The sequence below is a fragment of the Silurus aristotelis genome, assembly GCF_946808225.1.
Source record: "Silurus aristotelis genome assembly, chromosome: 18".
NCBI lineage: Eukaryota > Metazoa > Chordata > Actinopteri > Siluriformes > Siluridae > Silurus > Silurus aristotelis.
Window position 1 is genome coordinate 15812223 of NC_139591.1, and position 20863 is coordinate 15833085.

A 20863-nucleotide genomic window follows, 5' to 3' on the forward strand; every position below is an offset into this window, starting at 1 on the left:
TACATATTATTTTGTTAGGCATGACAGTAGTGACGTATATGATAAGTGACTCATAATACTGAGGTATGCATGTTCTGAGCCAGCTTTGTCACACTAAAACAGAATTTGGACAAAGTTCCTTTATTAAAATCTATCTTTATTAGAAGGGCTATCAGTGGAACTTATGCAAAGTACTTTCCCATCTTTACTATATTTTTCATCATCATTGGTTCTCATTTCTATACAAACCAAAACCATCTAAAGAAGGTTGAATAGCTATTTAGGCAAATGTAACATGCTCACTCCTTGCTTACATGCCAAAATGCGCACGAGGCATTTATAGTGCATATTCAATTTAGACCCCTGATTTCTTTCAAATGTGTTCTCATAAATAGAAAAAGAGTGAAAAATGTTTTGTACACCATAAATATTTGCAAAATCCATTATTCAGCTTAAGTATAAAGACAGATTCAGATTTTCTGCAGCATTTTAAGATGTAAACAATGAAGAAACAGATTTGAATATTCTGTCAAATTTCTTTATAACTAAATCAAATATATTAACAATAAAATTATACATCAAATATCATTAAAAAAACACTCATACTGATGGATTTAAGTGGAAGTGTTTACTAATTTGTTTTCTAGCTCATTGAGTTAGTAAACAGTCATTATTGCGTTGAAACCTCTGTTGTAAACAATCTTAGAATAATGCACGATGTTAGGAACACATGGCTTGTGTGGCTATCACCTGACTGCAAGCCTATAAATTGCAAGAGTGGTTTGACAGCGAACAAGAAGTGTCTGAGCTCAGAGGGTGAGGCTCAATCTTTGGAATACTGCTCTATATAGAAAACAAATTTCCTGACCATTTTACAACTGAAAGATTTCGAACCCAAGGTAATTTACTTAATTTGGAATGCCTTTTTATCTTAAATATATATTTATGGAACCTATAAAAAACTTTTTATTTATAGCACTCTGTATAGTAAACATTAACTCACGTTAGGTTTCAGACATTTCGTTTTAATGTACCTGTGTGTTGCTTACAGTGGTATGCTACTTTGGAATATCATTTCATCCATTTTTATGGCCGAATTTAGTAAAAATCAAAGAGATCTGCAACAACGACATAGAATCCCAGTTGAAGAAACTTAAGGGTAAGTATTCAATTCTGATGGGTTTACATACAAATAGGTTACATTTTGGAAAAAATGGGCATTTATTCATCACTGATAATATACAACACACACAACAACTTTTGTCTTTTCACAAATGGTAACATAATTCTGCAATCATTATGCCACAAGAATTTACCATTCTCATTCTCATTTATCACAGGGACTTGGAAAAAATCCATTTAACAAAACAAGTGTGACCGTTCTACTCAGCGAAAAAGAACATGGTTGGAATCAAGCCTAAAGATCTTGCTCCCTCAGCCACTGTAAAGTTCTTTGGTGCAGGAACAGCAGCCTGCATTGCTGATTTAATGACTTTTCCCCTTGACACTGCCAAAGTCAGGCTTCAGGTAAGAACTGGTTTAACATCTCAGATTAAAGATGTTCTAATTATTATTGTTTAGGTTTAATCATGCTTTCATGCTATTTTCAGATCCAGGGCGAGTCCAAACCTGCTGAAGGTGCAGCAGGGGTGAAATATCGGGGAGTGTTTGGCACTATTACCACCATGGTGCGCACAGAGGGGCCGCGGAGCCTTTACAATGGCCTGGTGGCTGGACTGCAGCGGCAGATGAGCTTCGCTTCAGTCCGCATTGGCCTGTATGACTCTATGAAGCAGTTCTACACTCGAGGATCTGACAGTGAGTGCTGTATTAAACACATAAGGCTATGGTTCTTTGCAAATATACTCACCCTCTTACAACCTGGAAGTAAAAGTTACTTAATTAGAATTTTAGCTTATATATCCTATAGTGTAACTATGTGTAACTATGTTTAATAGCAGTTTTTTACACTATACACCATGGAAAAGTTCAAGTGTAAAGTCAATTACTTTTAGACTTGACATCACAGCATTCTCTACATGATTTCACCAGATGCAGGCATTGTAAGTAAACTGCTAGCCGGCTGCACTACTGGGGCCATGGCTGTGGCATTTGCGCAGCCCACAGATGTAGTAAAAGTACGTTTCCAGGCCCAAGGCCTTCAAGCCGATGGAGTAAAGCGTTACAGTGGCACCATGAATGCCTACAAGACCATCGCTCATGATGAAGGCATCAGAGGGCTGTGGAAAGGTACGGTTCCATGAACTTTCACCTGCTGCCTAAAATAGGAGAGTCTGATGTCATAGCATTGTGAGCGTGAATGATAATTGTGTACTGTTTTATTTCAGGTTGCATGCCAAATATCACAAGAAACGCTATTGTGAACTGTGCAGAGCTGGTAACCTATGACATCATCAAAGAACTTATATTAAAGTATAATATCATGACAGGTAAATAACCATGAGAAACATCATACAGATGCTTGGATTTTTTCTTGTGACAGGAGATCCTGATTTTAGCATATGCAAATTTGTTTTTGCCTGCAGATAACATGCCATGCCACTTCACGGCTGCATTTGGAGCTGGTTTCTGCACTACCATTGTAGCCTCTCCGGTCGACGTGGTGAAGACTCGCTTTATGAACTCTACTGCCAGCCAGTACAGCAGTGCCATCAACTGTGCCCTTTCCATGCTTACCAAGGAAGGACCGACTGCCTTTTACAAAGGGTGAGCATATATATATATATATATATATATATATATATATATATATATATATATATATATATATATATATATATATATATATATATATTTATTTATTTATTTATTTATTTATACATATACTTTAACTTCACAAACTTGTAGAATGCTTTGCCCATTTACACAATCACACATCTGTAGCTTGACATTGAAATAAACATATCTATTATTTAAAAAAAGTTGTGACAATTGTTTCACCTCAAATGCTGTTTGAATAATGACATTTGCCTCATCTCCACCCAGGTTCATGCCCTCGTTCCTTCGCCTGGGATCCTGGAACATTGTAATGTTTGTCTCCTATGAACAAATAAAAAGAGCCATGACAAGAGTTCAGCAGTCATGGGAGGCACCGTTTTGAGTGCTTCCTTTCAAGACGACAAAACAAAGATCTTGTCACGTCCTGTTAACTATTTCACTTTAAACCAGACGACTGCATCAGAACCCTGTATGGTGGTGGAGAAGACACAGACGAGATGTAAAAAAAAAACTTGAAAAAAGATTGCCTTTCATTAAAGGACATTGCACCCTCTATACAAATATTGGGAGATTATCCTGTGGAAAAGGCCAAGTACAGTTTGGAACTATCCAAACAAGATAGCACATTTTCCCTTTACAGTATCCACATGTTCTTGTCTTCTCTGTAGAGTTTGCACATATATGTTTTGTCTTGTTTGGGCATTTGTCTGCATAGGTTTTTTAGGAAAATGAAGCTTAATGAAATGTTTACAGGATTGTTTACAAGTGCCACACATTTTGGGTCCATAGATTGGGGATTGTATGTAATTTATCAACAGACAGATTTTCTCCCTATATGAAAATTGTTGTGATTTTTTGTACAATTTGTATTTCTCTTAATAAAATGTATAACTTTATTCGATTGGTCTGTTTAATTAGGTCATTTTATTAAACATGAAAATCCAATTTTATGCTCTGATATTTAAGACATCACCAAACAGCACCATTAATGTTTATTAGTAAATGTTACATGAATTGAGAAATATTGGACATTTATATTTTATAACAAATTTTTTTATAAAATTCTAATTTAAAAAAGGTTCAAAGTCTAACTGCCTCATAGCTCCAGTCCTGATTCACTTCTGGTTCTCCGGTTTTGTCCTACATCTAAAACTATGCTAGTAGATGAACTGGTTATTCCACATTTGAAGGAGCATATAAATGTTTCCTCCTCATGTCATGAACAAATATTTACAGTTGAGATTTAATTTAGAAAATGTGAATCTATACTTATGATACTTAAACGTGTTTTTCAAATGGCAAAGATTTAGGAAGTATATATGTATATAGTGTGCATGAATGATGAAAAAGAGAACCATATGATAGTCACTGTTGGAAAGATGACTGGATATCATTCAACTTTTAAGTATTTTCAGAACTCCTACATTTAAAGTCCACCTACTGCAAAAAGTTCAACTGAGGCTAGAAAAAAAAAATCCAGTTAAATGATATTCCACAATACGACAACTAGAGGATTAACGTGGAAAAACTGAATCAATTGCAATAAATAAATAAATATTTAAATCCATTTGCTGAAAAAATGCAACAATAAACTACATGTTTATTAGCTGAAAGAAATATGAAATCGCCACTTTGCTCGGTTTTATTTATATCTTCAGACTCTCTGTCCGTACTTTAGCTGCAGTGAAAGTGATTTGACCTTCAATCCGGGACAAGACATTATATTCTTATAAATTTAGTTGATATAAAATGATACACATCATTCATAAGTGTGAATCACAAACCTCCTTTTTAAATATGATTAATAAAATTATTTCTTTCTGTTCTTATTATCTTTTATTGTATTTTTTTTACAGTTCTCCTCGCACAGTACTGTATAATCATAGCATACAGTAGGTTTACTGGTTGGCGCTATCTTGGGTTTTGTGTCTTGTCTTGTGTTGTCTGTCTGCACTGTCTGTACTGTTTTTCGTCTGCACTGTTTGCACTCGGTTGCACTCGATGCACTTTACGTAGCTTGTGTTGTGTTGTAGCTCTATGTTGTTGTTTAGTGTAGCACCAGGGTTCCGGAGGAACGTTGTCTCGTTTTTATTGTGTACTGTGTACCACTGTGTATAGTAGAAATGACAATAAAAGCCTCTTGACTTGACTAGTCATCAACACCGAAGTGTGTCTGCTAGCTCAGACTTTACTGCGTGAGTAGAAAAACAAACACACTACCAAGAGAATGTAAAGCTGTTTACCACATCCTTTCATACTACTGCTTATGTACAGAGTTCAGCCACTGGAACCAAAAACTGAACATGTATATTAAATACGTTTTTTATTCTTACAAACATCTTAAAAGTTTATTCCATTAATCAAAAATTGCGTCATATTGCTTCACAGGGGTTTCCCTGAGAGGAAATGATAAAAGGAAGTCAATAGCTAAGGGCTTTAGCAAAAGTTCTCACAGATTTAACCTCTGGATCTTGTATCGAATGTAGCACAGAACTTCAGTTTGACATAGTTATATAACTTTAAATTACATAGAAGAAGCATTGCTTTTTGTTTGATAATTTTTTTTTTAGAGAACAGGAAGGAAAACCCTATAGATGTTTTGCTGCCTAAACACCATCATGTTAATTAAAAAATGCTTCTCAGAACACTGGCATGCTTAAGTTAAATGAACACCTGGACACCACATGAACCCATTTCCTCCAAATGAACCCCATATGTGCTTCAGTTGTGTCTTCTCACTGTGACTCAGCATTTTAAGCCATACATTTGTAACATATTCTGAGCACAAGTCCAAATACTGCATACTGGAACAGATATAACTATAGATACATTATCTTATTTGCTCAGGGCTAGTGTTGATGTTGAAAGACTGTGTTGATGGCACCTCCCCCTCTTCAACACTGTACATGTTTTTGTCCTTTTGGGGACACACAGTTCCTCTGTTGTCTGTCGTGCAGAAAGAGATGGACTCAGTCATGATGTTTGAACTTTGTATAACACAAAGTATTCGTTAAATTGTATTACTTTTTTCCTCAGATTCAAATTTTTGCTCCTTATTGTAAAATATATTTCCATTAATAACTAATTTATTGCACTGTATGTGTATTTGAGAGGTTGCCTATTGGAAATACCTTCCTGAAATACAGTACCAAGTTTTGTTTATTTGTGGAGGGGTTTTCAATCAATTAAATCAATCAATTCACCAACAATACAGTTCATTGTTTTATTTTATAGTTCAATATGTAATAATTCGGGCTGTCAATTGATAAAGATATTTTATCGCAATGAATCGTCATGATTGTCATGAGTTAACTTGTGATTAATCGCAACTTAATCGCACATTTTTAGCTGTTCCAAATGTACCCTAAATTAATACTTTTAAAGTTTTGAATACTCTAACATGAGCACTGACAAATCTGGATGCAAATGTATATGTTTATTATTAGTGAAACCATACTCAACATAGAGCATGAAGACAAAATATTCTTGTAAATGTTTAATATTAAGTAAATCATCAGGACAACAAAACTGAACTTTTTCTCTTTTTCCACATGGATGGTTTTAATTGTGTGCTTCAAGTGTATAATTGTGATCTGAAAGTGTGCTTTGTGGTGGATTTTAGACTTGTCGCATCAGTAAAACAAATCTTTAGTGTTTAAAAATGATTATTCAGTGGAGTTTATTTATTATTTTTATTTCTGAGTAAAAATCGGACGTTGTCAATAGATGTGTGAAATAAACGTCAATAGATGTGTAAAATGTGTGTCGTTTACAATAATTTGACTAACGCACTATTAATGCATTAATTTTGACATCCCTAGTAATAATGCATTACTAGTTTTGTTCCTCTGTTCTGTGTTTGTCAAAATATATGCTTGTTCAGGATGTCATTCCGAAGATTATCACTCCTTTTGCTGCTATAAGAGCTTTCACAAGATTTTAAAAAGTCGCTTTAGGAATTTCCTCCAATTTCACCACAGTGAAGTCATAATGCAGAGTTAGTGTTGAAGTCTATCCCAGAGGTGTACAGTGGGGATCAAGTCATGGCTCTGTGCAGATCACTTGAGTTCTTTCAGTCCAGCTTTGGCAAAATATGACTTCTTGGAGCATTTGTGCATTATCATACTGGAACAGATTGTAGTCTTTACAGTCTTTTAGTTCTAAGGAAGTGACATTGTAATTCTACAGTGTACAAGAACATCCTGTATTATTGTGTGATTGAGTACGATTGTGTGGCAACAGGTTGGGTATAACTATGAATGGGATAATCAAGTGTGACATTCTTTTGGCTTGTAAATGGATTATTATGGTATGTATGGGATATGGAAGGCTATTTTTCTGACATACTGATTTTAATAGCTTTTTTGTACTTTAACGTCTATTTAGTTGAATTATACATATATATATATATATATATATATATATATATATATATATATATATATATATATATATATATATATATATATATATATAGAGAGAGAGAGAGAGAGAGAGAGAGAGAGAGAGAGAGAGAGAGAGAGAGAGAGAGAGAGAGAGAGAAATGTGCCATGAGCTATAGGAAGGCCATACTGTGGGCGCTGACGTCAGGCGGGGGAGGGGGGGTATAAAAACAGCTGCTGCCTTTGTTCCTTGTTTACACGCTGCTGTTTGTGTAAGCTGTCGGTGTTGAGCGGAATCTGTGCGTCACCTACTTTCGAGATAAAAAAAAAAAAACTCGTTTTCTACGTTACACCTTACTTTTTATTTTGTGTCCTGTTTACGGTAAGTCTTATTGCTAAATCTTATGTATGATATAACTCATTTCCACCTCATGCTGAACACTGCAAGTGAAGTCTTTCTTTACCGGCAGATCGTCGAGTTTTCACCGGTACCGTGTTTGTTTTCTTTCAGGAGTATGTTTTTAAACTGTCCGTTTTCTGAGCTGTTTTCTATGGAAGAACAAGGCAACCAAATCCTAGTTGAAAGTAATTTCAACCAGAGAGACGCTTTTAGAGAATCTTGACTTTGTCCGGCTTCGTTGCCCGGTGTCTCTTGAGTGAAGGTAAACATTTTTTATGTATTTTCCCTCACCCACAGCACTGACACAATGAACACAGCAAAGTAAAAACATTACTACTATATCCCTTTTACAGAGAATATCGGCGTTTCCAGTTCCTATTTCTTTGTTTGTTCAGTGATCCACTGACGACAGCACTTTTTTTTGTTTTTTTTTCTTCAACTTCTATGCAACAGTGATAAACAAATTATCAGGCGGAGGCTCCACTTCCGCAAATTTAAACTGAGTGTAGTTGCTGATCAAGCCCTTTTTTTGTAATTGCACTTCCCCACCAAAGTTAAAGTTCTCAGGGAACTAAATGTTCCTCATAATGGGGTCTGGCAGAAAAGAAGCCAGTAATCTTAAGTTGTCAGACTTTATTTATTTTTTGGTAACCTACAAACATTTTATATCTTCACTTCACTAACAGAGAACAGACTCGTTATCTCATTGGGATGCCCATCACCCACACAGCATCTAAAAATAAACTTGAGTTTTAAGTAAACAAGTGTAATATTCAAGTTAACATTGGAAACTTGAACAAGACATTCTCTTTCTCTTATTTGTTTCCCTCACCAGATCTGGGTGGAGTTCACCTATCTTGTTTTCACATCATTGATCATCAAGATCCTTTTTTCCCCAAACTACATTTTCCAGCAAGTAAAAAAAAAATGGTTGGCTTCAGACCTGCAGATGTGCCCCCAACAGCTGCTGTAAAGTTTATTGGTGCAGGAACTGCAGCGTGCATCGCTGACCTGGTCACCTTTCCTCTGGACACAGCCAAAGTTAGGCTCCAGGTAAGGTCTTATACAATTAGACTTTTCTCAACAGCAACAACAGACGGTATCGTGTTGCGGTCGAGTTTCCCTGAGGAACATCTGTTAACATTTCTTCCCCCTGTGCAGCAGGACCATCTTTTTTGCCTGAATGACTTTGATATTGATCTCTTGTAAACTTTCACACACTGACAATAGCTTTCTCCTATTTTTTTCTTTTCCTTCTCGACTTCCATTGTTCTTCCTTGCAATAGCCATGTACGCTGAACCAGGAGTTGATGCTTAAGCCTTAGGACCTGTGCAGATCCTGGACTGACATCATGGACATCATGTGGCTGGAGATTATCCCGTCTTCCAAGTGGCCCTACCAAGTGTCTGTAAAGTCTTTCCATGCCCCTTTTGTTGTGTACAGATCCAGGGTGAGAGCAGCGGTACTACGAAAGTGGGTTCTTCCCAGGTGATGAAGTACCGTGGTGTGTTTGGTACCATCACCACCATGGTGCGTACGGAGGGGCCACGTAGTCTCTACAACGGGCTAGTGGCTGGACTGCAGCGCCAGATGAGCTTCGCTTCGGTCCGCATTGGCCTGTATGACTCGGTTAAGCAGTTTTACACCAAAGGATCTGATCGTAAGTTCATTCATAAATGTGATTTGGTTTTGAAAGTTCAAATTTGATAAGCCTTCCCAGCAATACAATACCCCCCCCCCCCCCCCCCCCTCTAGATGTGGGGATTGGCAGTCGCTTGCTGGCAGGCTGTACCACTGGTGCGATGGCAGTTGCTGTGGCTCAACCCACAGATGTGGTAAAGGTGCGTTTTCAGGCTCAGGTTAGCGCTGGTGTGGAAAACAAACGCTACCATGGCACTATGGCTGCCTACCGAACCATTGCCAAAGAGGAGGGGTTTCGTGGCCTGTGGAAGGGTAAGTCTTCAGCAGTAACATCGGGAATGTAATAAAGTTTATCAAGTTGGATGCATAAATGTTAATAATTTAAATGGTTTGTTTCAGGAACTGGCCCAAACATCACCCGCAATGCCATTGTGAATTGTACTGAACTGGTCACTTATGACCTCATCAAAGATGCTCTTTTACGAAATACACAGATGACTGGTAAGCCAGTGTTAAGTCGTACAAATCGTGGATAACATTTTTGTATGCACCAGCAAAACTAAAGATTATTCCCCACAGATGATCTTCCATGCCACTTCACATCTGCATTTGGTGCTGGTTTCTGCACCACAGTGATTGCTTCTCCTGTCGATGTTGTGAAAACAAGATACATGAACTCTGCCCCTGGCCAGTACAACAGTGCTCTGAACTGTGCTCTGGCCATGCTGACCAAGGAGGGACCTATGGCCTTCTATAAGGGGTAAGCTGATTTATATAAATGACCATTTAGGTTGTTTGAGTTGTATGCATAGTGGCATTTTATTTTTTTGTAGTAAACATCTGATCTCTTTACAGGTTTATGCCTTCTTTCCTGAGGTTGGGCTCCTGGAATGTTGTCATGTTTGTCACCTATGAACAGCTTAAACGTGCTATGATGGTGGCCCACCAGAATTGGTCTACTCCTCTTTAAGTTGCCAGGGGATCTGTGCTGATATCGTTCTTGTCTACCTTTTGAATTATCTGCTCTGAACCCCTTCATGCGCAGCAGTTTCCCACCCAAACCATTGATTTTTACGTAACTCAAGTGTATCCTGGGACTAAAAAGCTGGTCTTAATTTTTTTTTTTTTTTTTGTATAAATAATGAAGCTATTCTTTTAAACAATCTCATTAAAGTTTCTGAAAATACAGCAGTGTTTTTATTTCTCAAGCAGAACTGATAACGGTTTGTATACATATCTGGTGTATATGTGTAAAGCTGCTTTAAGACAATGCGCTATACAAATTAAAATGAATACGTTAAAAAAAAGCGCTTAAAAGCGCTATACAAATTAAAATGAATACGTTATGGATGATCTTATAAAACCATGGGTTTTATGAATGTTAGTCAAGTGTTGAGGGCTTTCTTAATGAGCAGTTTCTTCTCAGCAGAGAGCGTCTCTGGGAACTGGGTATTAAACCGGATGATCAGATCTCCACGTGCAGTTGGGTGACTGGATAAAGGCATTCCCTCTCCTGTCACCAGCTTGCTGTACTGTGGACTACATGCAACAGGGGTTATTTTTAAAAAGCTTTGATCTATTTCTGGTTGCATTAACCTTCCTGATGCTGATATTTTGTGATCTCTAATTTAAGACCAAAGTACTGTTTTTGGTAATTTATCACTTGTAATAAATATGCTATGAGCATTCATATACAATTTTTAATGAAATTTAACAAGGGTCTTCAAAATGTGCATCCCAGTATAGCTAAAATATAAATAGGGTGCAGTAAATCATGACTTGGCAAAATAAATACAATTTAATATTTTACATTTTATACAGCAATAGTGCTGTGATTAATGCATCAAAATGGTGTTTACTTGTGTGAAATACAGTTTCCAAAAAACAGTTTAATGATCTAGGCTGGCATATAAGGTGTTTGATGGCCTGGAAGGAGTGGAAATGGTTTACTCCAAACATTTTGGTGCTAATACTCATTTCATTTGAAACCATTTGTTTAGGCACAGTGTGTAGGCAAGAAAGACAAGCTATACTCACCATACAATATCATTGATGGGAATGTTGAGAAGTCTGCCATCTAGTGTCTCCACCTCCACCGAAAACCCAGTCAGTGCCTGTGAAGTGCAGACACTCACTCAAACCAGATGAAAATAACAATAGAGCTTACAAAGATTCCCCCCACACTCACCTTCTCGAGTGATATGTTTTCTGTGTAAATCAAGTTGTTACCCTGACGGACATACATCGGGTGCGGTTTTTGGCGAACGATGAAAATTATGTCTGCTGGGATGCAGTTTGGGCCCTGTGGGGAAAAAAGACAGTGTCTGTTAGCACTTGCTAAATAGTTCTATATAGTAAATAGTATACAGTTCTATATACTAATAGTAAATATTAATTGTTTCCCGGCTAGTAATAGTAAAGTGCCAAGAAATTCTCAAATCTGATTGTGTTGATTTTTTATAACAGAACTCTGACAGGAGTGCTGGCTTCAAATATCACAGTTTCTATAGTAACAGCACACTTACAGGGATACAGATAATACTAGTTATACTGAATTTAACATTTATGGAAGGAGTCTCCAGTGTCAGGGCTTAAGTAAGTAAGTTGTCTGTCACATCCATTATCTTTGTGCCATAAAATAAGTGTTTCTGATTTGAAGCAAGACTGATAAGGGACTTACTATTTATAGCTGCTACATGTGATAAAGAGAACTCCAGAGCTTGTTGTGCATTAAATGTAACTGTAAATGGTTTAAATGTTTATCAAAATTTCCAGCCCTTCATAAATTGCTGTTGTGTATAAAAGGGGAAAAGGAACACCTCTTTTTATAGGAAAATTATCATCTTGATGTGGTATTGCATCCTGGATTATTTTCCTATAAGCACCTTGTTGTGTTTTATTCCTTATGTACCAGTAAATCAAAACTGACAAGACCAGAAGAATGCACACCTGATCACCCTCTTTGGGAAATGTTATCCGTGTCCCTTCCTTCCAGCCTGGTTTTACTGTGATGCTTAGAATCTTGTCCTTGATGCTTGATGTCTGCCCATCTTCATTCATCACCTGAATGAATATTTTGCTATTAAATGTTAACAAAATTCACATACCACAGTGTGTGTGTGTGTGTGTGTGTGTGTGTGTGTGTGTGTGTGTGTGCGTGTGTGCAAGTGGGATTGTTAGAGATCTGAACATCTTACACGCCGGGAAATCTTTATCTTTTTGGTGCATCCGTGGAAAAGGTCCTCTAAGGCTAAATGCAGGTCTCGCTCAATAGGTGGATCCTGCTTCTTTACTGCTTGTCCACGGAGGCCTCCAAAGCCAAGTTCGACGTCTGTGATGTGAAAATCTGAGGGGAGAATAACAGTGTCAAGCTAAAACTTCCAGAAATGTGTGTTTCCAGTAGCAACAGTAATGAAAGACAGCAAAGTAGGTTTTTTGCAGATTTTATTTGCCAATGTTTAAATATTTTTTATTACTTGCTAATTTAGAACCTGGATTAAACTTCATGTTTTGTTTATTATATAGAAAACTATCCAATATGGGCCCACCCATGTTTTTTTATGGGATGTGTGTGTGTAGTTGTGTGTACAGGTGGGAGTAGAAAAAAGGTAAAATTTGGTCACATTGCATCTGTTCATATCAGATATTTATATTTACACCCAAAATGCCACTGGGGCAGAAGTGTTCTAGTGAGCTACAACCCCCCCCCCCAAAAAAAAAAAAAAAAAAAAAACATACTCACCAGCAAAAGGATTATCTCCTCCAAAAAACTGTCTGAATGTTTTTTCAGGATTTCCATGGTAGGTGTATCCTGAAGACCATGCACCGCTCGCCGCTGACTCTGGAGGTATTCCACCTTTAAGGCCCTCCTCTCCAAACTTATCATACGTGGCCTTTTTCCGAGCTGCAGGGTTAAATCACTGATTAGTTCTCCCATCATACAGGTTCAAAGAACATAACAACATAACATTAACATTAACATTAACATTAACATTAACATAACATAACATAACATAACATAACATAACATAACATAACATAACATTGCATATTCATAGTGTAACATTTTTAACAACCACGAGTGACACAGAAAACTCATGAATTTACACACATTTTTGTTATATTATATATTATATGGTTATCTTTTACACATTTATTAGAGTTGAAGACCTCTAGTGCAAATGTTTTTCATCTATCATTTTTATGCATTATGTTTGTCAGGCATTTATCTTTAGCATTTTAGCAGCAATTTATTATCTATAATTATAACTATAATTATCTATATAATCTAATTAGTATTTATTCATTATATTTACAATATAATATTCACAGGAAACCATATACGATGGGTATCAGTGTTGGCTGACACATAAGGTGAAGGTACATTTTACTTATCACATGTACTTTACAGCACAGTGAAATTCTTTCTTCGCATATTACAGGAATGTCAGGAAGCTGGGGTCAGAGTGCAAAAACAAATAATATGATACAGTGCCTTTAGATGGTCAAGGGCCTTTCTCAAGGTCCCAAGAGTGGCAGCTTGGCAATACTGGGGCTTGAACCCCCAACCCTCTAATCAGTAAAACAGAGCCTTAACCACTGAGCTACCACTTCCCAAAGATTTGCACATATCCCAGTTTGTTAGGAAGCTGGGGTCAGAGTACAATGTCAGCCATGGTATGGCCGCCCCTGGCGCAATAGGGCCTAACAAAACCCCCAACCACTTCCCCCATGCCCAATTACAAGTGAGCAGTTGAGGGTTAAGATCCTTAAGTTGACTTACGGTCAATGAGAACATCATAAGCTTCAGCAAGTTGGTTGAACTTCTCGTAAGCACCGGGCTGCTTGTTGATCTGCGGATGATATTTCAGTGCTAGCCGACGATACCTGATATTGAGTTCAAATAAAATAAAATAAAGTTACATTACTAGAAACAGCACTATTAAGCACCATTTGTTGCTTCCTGGTTATATAATAACAATGAAGCAGTGTACAAATCAGCAGGGACAGGAAATAATGAAGTACAAATACTTTGTTATTGTATATAAGTAGATTTTTCTGGTATCAGTACTTCACTTCACTATTTTTTACACAAATATCTGTACTTTCTACTTCTTACATTTTCAAACCAGGTTAATTACTTTAGTTTGAATCTATTTGGTGACATGATCAAAGTTTTTTCTTCTCACTGGGTGCTGTTTTTAGCACATCAACCTATTTCTTGTCATTGTGCAGCTTTTTTTTTCAACATACGACTGGTGTATCATTTCCTGGCTCTCACACACCACAGAAATAGACTAGTTTATGAAGCTAACAATGAGCAGGGCAGAAGGCCACAAGAAGTATGGGATTAACGTGGATGAGACAGAGGGAGTCAGTGATGTAAACATGACTGAGAACAGACACATTCCTGATCACCTGATCATCATCATTATCTTTTCTCTGCTTGTGTTCTATATGGTGGTTGTTTAGCCGAGATACATTTATTAAGTAACACGTTTTTCAAAATTCTTTTGTATTAATATGTAAATATGATGTCAGGTCCAGTTACCAGCATGACACTAACACAGGTAGTAGTAATGGCTACTTTTTACTTAAGTCAGAGCCCAAACCTCTTTACTTTAATTTGAGTGAAAAAGTGACGTACTTCAACTTTTACCAGTCTTTTAAAACATAGGTATCTGTGCTTCTAATTGAGTAAAGGGTGCGTGTACTTTTGTCATCTCTGCAAATCAGGTATTTAGAGCTGTCTAGTTTCATCAAAGTTGTTTCTCTTTTAGAAACATAATGGAATAAGTCATTATTTATAGCACAATAAGATGAACGTTATTGCCTTTAGTGTAATTAGTATAAATAAATTTAAAAAAGAGCAAAAATAGTTTCTTACGACTGCTTAATATCCGCGTCAGCTGCAGTTTGGTTAATTTCCAGTGTAGCGTAATAATCTTTCCCCATTTTAAATAAAATTTGGAAAAGAAAACTTTTCTGTATGTGTCGTATTCAACCAATGTGTTTAGCGTTAGTAGCGGTTACCTAGCAACGGTGCCACGGCGAAAACGCTTTGCTTCATGGGCAATGTAGTTTATTAGATATATTGTTCCTGGGTAATGTAGTTTTTTTTTTAAATAATGTATATCCTGGGTAATGTAGTTTTTGGGTTATGTAAATTTTTTGCATTTTAGCGCTACTAAAAACTTAATGTAATTTATTAAAAATGTAATTGAAATTTATTTTCTGGAAAATGTAGTTTATTATTGATGAATTTCATTTTGCTTTATCTGTAACTAAAACCTGGCCTTTCAATCACTTTGATATTGAGGTGGTTACAGAGTTTTGGATGTACTGATTTTAATGTTTCACCAGAGTCACATCATAGTTGTGTTTGTCGCGCTCACGTTTATACACACTGCCTTGATCTCCCTCATCTGAAGTTTTTCCTTCTTTTGCTACAGAAGCAAATTAAAGCTGCACTACTGCACAATGCATTTAAATTAGACAATAAAACCACAAGCAATAGTCGCTCTGATTATTTACGGTCACTGTGTCCTTTGGAAGAAGAACCTGGTACTTGATTAGACACCATGTTTTTTCAGACACTTTGAAAAGTAAAGTACATGAGGTGGATGCAGGTCCATGCTTATGTACACTTTTTTACAAAATGTCACTAAAATATTTGAGATGTGAGATAATGGGAATTATACATCAACACTTCAATAAGCAATCAAATGCAATAAAGTGCATTAACAATGCATTAAAAAAAAGGAAAAGGCTAAAATGTCAATAATCTCTAAATTAATGTCATTTTGTTGTCTTGTCATTTTATTTTATTGTCTTGCAAGTATTCACATCCTATGATCCATTCTGCATTTCATAGTGTTAGTATCTTGAAGTGTTTGAGCTGGTCAGTATTTAGATAGGAGTATATTAAATGAACTGTTTTATAATAAACTACACAATGTAATACTCAAATCATCAACATGACTTATGCAAATACTTCAAAACCATGAAAATAACTGTGTTGGAAAATATGTGTTGAAATAATTTTATGTTCAACAACTGCTTTAAATCAATATTGTACATATCAGAAACAGATCTGAACTGGAACAAAAAAATAAAAGAATAATACACACCCTCACACACAAAATACAACCACAGTACAGATCCACTGACAGATTTATTAACATCAGATAAGCACTTTTAACTTATTTGTGCTAAAAGTCCTTCGAGTTCTGGTCTGGCCTTAAAACGGGCTTTGTATTCTGCCTCAGTGTGCTGGGGAAAAAAAAAAAAATTTAAAGTGGCACTAAAACACAATAAATCAGTTTCGGAATAAAATTTGTGATTTTACACTGTAAACCCAGAATGCAAATTCTTTGCGTTTAATCAAAAAACTATACATAAAAAACAGGAAGAAATAATAATGTTGTGTTCACCTCATTTATAGATAGCTGAACTCCCTCCGGCTGGTTTTTAAGAAGAACCTCCATTAATATAGGAGCCAGGATTGCCTTCATCTGGCTTATCTGGAGGGAAAAAAGCAAAAAAATTCATTATCAAAGGGATGCTCCATTGACTGAAGCAGTCCAGTTTGATTTATGGAGGGAGTCTCCAGTGCCAGTGCTCTGCAACAGTTCCACAACATTACAGCTAAATCAAGTGGATAAAAACTGTTGCACAAATAAAGTTGTATTAAAATATCAAAACACCATGGAGTAAAAATTATTTCAGGACACACGGTTAAACTAACTGCACTCCATCAGTGAAAAAAAAATTAATTCTACCTGAACAACCCGCTGGTAAGTTTTGAGTAATGCATCTATGTACATCTTGGTGCCCTGCTCAGGCATGACCATGACTTCTGTGCTCTTAGTAGGCAGGGCATAGCTTGGAAAAAAAGACAAGCAAAAGGGTTATTCCTCTGCAATCACCTGGGAAAAACCTTCTTGTTCTGAAAGTGTTGTGTGCAAAACAAAATCCGAGCATATTCAAGATCACTTCTCTTTATCTGTCAAGTCAAGTTTATTTCTATAGCGCTTTTCACAAATTAACAGTTTAAGGTGAACGGTGTGCATTTATCCCTGATGAGCAGCCATGGTGACTGTAGCAAGGAAAAACTCCCTTAGATGTTATGAGGAAGAAACCTTGAGAGGAACCAGACGCAAAAGGGGAACCCATCCTCATTTGGGTGACATCGAGAGTGTGATTACAGTGTTTAATCTTACCTTTCAGTCACTTTAATATTAAGGCGGTTGCAGAGTTTGTGGATGTACTGAGCATAATGTTCCACCAGGGTCATGTCATAGCCAGAGACGCTCATGTTCAGCACACCATACTCTGTGTCTGTCGCTGCCTTGATCTCCTTCATCTGAAGTTTATCTTTCTTCTTCTTTTGCTACAGAAGAAAATTAAAGCTTCATTATGTCTTCATTAATTCAAATGCATTCAAATTAGACAACATGGCAAGCATTAGTCACTCTGATCACTTACGCTCAGCGCCTCTTTTGGAAGAAGATACTTGTATCGACCAATCCCATGTGTAGGCATGGATCTGTAGGGTCTGTCAGGCAGAAAGACACCTACAAAGAAATATGAATTATCTTATCTATATATGTGCCATTTGATATCTACACAAATACATACACAAATGGATGTAGCCAGATTACCTGGTAACACTGGTTGCTTTAATACAGGTGAGCTGGAATAACAAAAAAAAACATAATTCATTAAAACAAGCTCTATTAATAAAATACCCAATTTTTTGAACAAAAGACCAACCGAATAAGTGATAAAGCCTGGACCAAGGCCCGTGTGTTCCGCATGAGCAAGACCTGCAGCAGGAAATTGAAAAAAACAAACAATTTAGTATTATTTACATTATGTGGTGTGTGACTGAAATAAGAATTCAGTTTCACTGTAATATGCTTCTTATGTACATTAAATGTGTAGTACAACTCCTACCTTTTACTATATAGATTTAATAAAGTTATACTTACGTCGTTCATTAATGGTTACATATTTCTACTACTAATAATAACAATAATAATAGTAATAATATGTATTATGTACGCTAAAAGTTCCAAACAGCTACTTAGTCCCTATTCTAGTGCACTACACGTGGTCTATAATACATCACTTTTACACCCTATGTAGTGCACTACATATAATAAAGAGGTCGTATTTATGATTGCGCCATGACAAGAAGCCTCATGAGCACAGATATGACCTCCAGGATTAACATAACTAAGAATTAGAGCGATATTTCATGAGAAAACAGCTACCTTTCCGGTTACGTTCATCCCGTAAGTTTTTAGAATTGAATTCCAGTCCGACTGAAAAAAAAAATAAAAATCAATGAATCCGTAAATGTAAGACTTTAATTGAAATCTGTATTGGGCATGTTCACGCTCTTTTACTTTTTCGTGGTTTATAAAGTGTTTACTGCAGACGCGCCAGCGCCCTTCTGCTCCCTCCAGCGTCTTGGCGGAGAACCGACAAGCCAAACTGACGCTATAAAAGTTAACGCAAGTGAACCACGCAGATTAAACCAACATACATATAGAATTTAATAGAATCTTTCATTAATCATTCATATCCCAGAGTAAAAAAAAGTTTTTGTGTTAGATTTTATTATACGCATTTAGACACTATTTATTTTCTTATTTGTGGTAGTACTAAAAACATTTCCCTTGATATAAAATACTTTCATATATATTGTATAAGATAATTTCAATTAGCACAGAAATATATTTTAGTTGTTGATATTTTCTGTATTAATATTGACAAGTTAAATTATATTCTATTATATTACACATTGTCGTAGAAGATCTAGCCTCACACAACACGAAACTGAATACGGGAGCATACAAAGTACAACAAAATGTATAATGTTTATACCACATATATATTCAAATAAAAATTTTATTCATCACATACACATACATACATAGTAGGACATGCAGTGAAATGCTTTAGACGACTGCCCAGCATTCAAGTACAAAAGAAATGGAATTTAAGGATTAAAAAAAAAAAAGGTAGATAAATAAAAAGTATAAACTATATAAATATATGAATGAATGAGTATGGAATGAATATATATGAAGGAGTATGGCAGATATTGACAGTACAAATTAAAGTGATTTATAGTGATTAAGTGTGATTGTCCCTAATGTTTTTATGTGCAGTATGGTGTGATATAAAGTGACATAGATAGATATATGAAGTACTCACGGTGTACAGAAAACAAAGTTTTGGCTATTATAAAGATGATGATGATTGTTGTCATCATTGTTTGTGTTATTGTAAAAAAGAATTACATTATTACAACATAATAATTTTGTAATTCAATGTTGTAATTATCTATTTATACTTTTGCAAAATTAATTTCTATATATAATATATAATTTTAATATGTTATATATAATTATTTTATATACATACAGCTTCTATAATTGAGAATAAGTCATACATAAATACCAGGAGAATGTATGCATTATTAAACCTTTATAATTTTCTTAGTTTTTATTGTCCAGTGGCTCAAATGAGGATTTGTCAAAGTATTTACAAGTATTATTATTATTATTATTATTATTATTGGGGGGGAGTGGTGGCTCCAGCGGTTAAGGCGCTGGGTTGCCGATCGGAAGGTCTGGGGTTCGAGCCCCGGTATCGCCAGGCTGCCACTCTTGGGCCCTTGAGCAAGGCCCTTAACCCTCTATGCTCTGGGGGTCCCTTACGAGGGAAATATCAAGGTCCGTGACGTCGGAGTGACGTGGGGCCGCCCTCCCGTGGGCTCACCACCTGCAGGAGGGACCGTAAGGGACGGTGCTTTGAGGATTGGGCAGCACTCGAAGGCAGGGGCCTGCTTAGACTGCAGCCCCCGCGACCCGAATTACGGATAAGCGGGAGAAAATGAATGAAGGATGATGAATTATTATTATTATATGTATTAAGTATTATTACATTGCTCTTATCTCATCTTGTGTGCTTGTTTTGTTATTTATTGTTATTTACTATATTGAATGTGTATGGACTATATATAATGCATACATATAATGTGCATAATCAGAGATGACTTGTGCATAGGGCGTCATTATAATTATAATTATAATAATAATAATAATAATAATAATTATTATTATTATTATTATTATTATTATTATTATTATTATTATTATTATTATTATTATTATTATTATTATTATTATTATTATGTAATGCTGGGTTTTAACCTGATGACGCTGGCGTTTTAAAACAGAGATGACGTCAGTGTTCTCTGACGTGGCTCCTCGCTTTGACAACCAAACCTGTTCCCATCCCTTAATCCCGCCTCCAGCTCGCGCATCGCGCTTTGCTTTACTTCAGTATACTGCGCTCCCGTTTAAATTGTTTGTTTAATTACTATTACACATTTTTACTTACAGTTGCGTTTTATGTCTATGTTTAAATACATAAAATCACACTGATGTAGTATGAAAAAATAATGATTTACTAAGGCGCTGTTTGGAGTCGGGCCTGTAAGCGAGCTGTCAATCATAACCAAAACTATCAGGTTCGGTTGACTAGTCTCCTGTAACTCCTCCTATAATGACCAGTCCGAGGGATGGAGCCTGAGTCAGGCATCTCAAAGTGATTGGAAGCTTCGCTCGGACTTAAATAGAATTTAGGAATATTTATACATACTTTAAAAAAAAAAAAAAAAAAAAAATATATATATATATATAT

General features: G+C 36.1%; 4 protein-coding genes across 5 annotated transcripts; 2 read left to right on the forward strand and 2 right to left on the reverse strand.

Moving 5' to 3' along the window:
• The first annotated feature begins 722 nt into the window (after window positions 1-722).
• On the forward strand, window positions 723-3614 carry ucp3 (uncoupling protein 3). Its single transcript, XM_083568582.1, has 8 exons — window positions 723-878; window positions 1031-1138; window positions 1320-1506; window positions 1590-1797; window positions 2032-2229; window positions 2328-2429; window positions 2526-2706; window positions 2986-3614. Exons 3-8 carry the CDS (start codon window positions 1381-1383, stop codon window positions 3098-3100), a joined length of 930 nt encoding a protein of 309 aa, XP_083424708.1. The 5' UTR covers window positions 723-878; window positions 1031-1138; window positions 1320-1380; the 3' UTR covers window positions 3101-3614.
• Window positions 3615-7305: 3691 nt separating this feature from the next.
• Window positions 7306-10328, forward strand: LOC310741093 (dicarboxylate carrier UCP2). 2 transcript variants are annotated; one of them, XM_083568581.1, is made up of 8 exons: window positions 7306-7482; window positions 7612-7762; window positions 8336-8553; window positions 8945-9161; window positions 9257-9454; window positions 9542-9643; window positions 9722-9902; window positions 9998-10328. In XM_083568581.1, exons 3-8 carry the CDS (start codon window positions 8428-8430, stop codon window positions 10110-10112), a joined length of 939 nt encoding a protein of 312 aa, XP_083424707.1. In that variant the 5' UTR covers window positions 7306-7482; window positions 7612-7762; window positions 8336-8427; the 3' UTR covers window positions 10113-10328. The 2 variants fall into 2 exon arrangements, with proteins under 2 accessions (XP_083424707.1, XP_083424706.1); XM_083568580.1 differs by lacking the exon at window positions 7306-7482 and having other exon boundaries at window positions 7576-7762.
• On the reverse strand, window positions 8137-15186 carry dnajb13 (DnaJ heat shock protein family (Hsp40) member B13). Its single transcript, XM_083568579.1, has 8 exons — window positions 15030-15186; window positions 13926-14029; window positions 12885-13046; window positions 12340-12488; window positions 12092-12205; window positions 11331-11444; window positions 11180-11256; window positions 8137-10681 (listed from the first exon to the last, which is right to left on the reverse strand). The coding sequence occupies exons 1-8, from the start codon at window positions 15095-15097 to the stop codon at window positions 10528-10530; spliced, it is 942 nt and encodes a 313-aa protein (XP_083424705.1). The 5' UTR covers window positions 15098-15186; the 3' UTR covers window positions 8137-10527.
• A 1111-nt stretch (window positions 15187-16297) lies between these two features.
• Window positions 16298-18599, reverse strand: mrpl48 (mitochondrial ribosomal protein L48). Its single transcript, XM_083568920.1, has 8 exons — window positions 18421-18599; window positions 17918-17970; window positions 17806-17837; window positions 17630-17718; window positions 17365-17534; window positions 16924-17026; window positions 16576-16665; window positions 16298-16414 (listed from the first exon to the last, which is right to left on the reverse strand). Exons 1-8 carry the CDS (start codon window positions 18436-18438, stop codon window positions 16340-16342), a joined length of 630 nt encoding a protein of 209 aa, XP_083425046.1. The 5' UTR covers window positions 18439-18599; the 3' UTR covers window positions 16298-16339.
• Between the last annotated feature and the right edge of the window lie 2264 nt (window positions 18600-20863).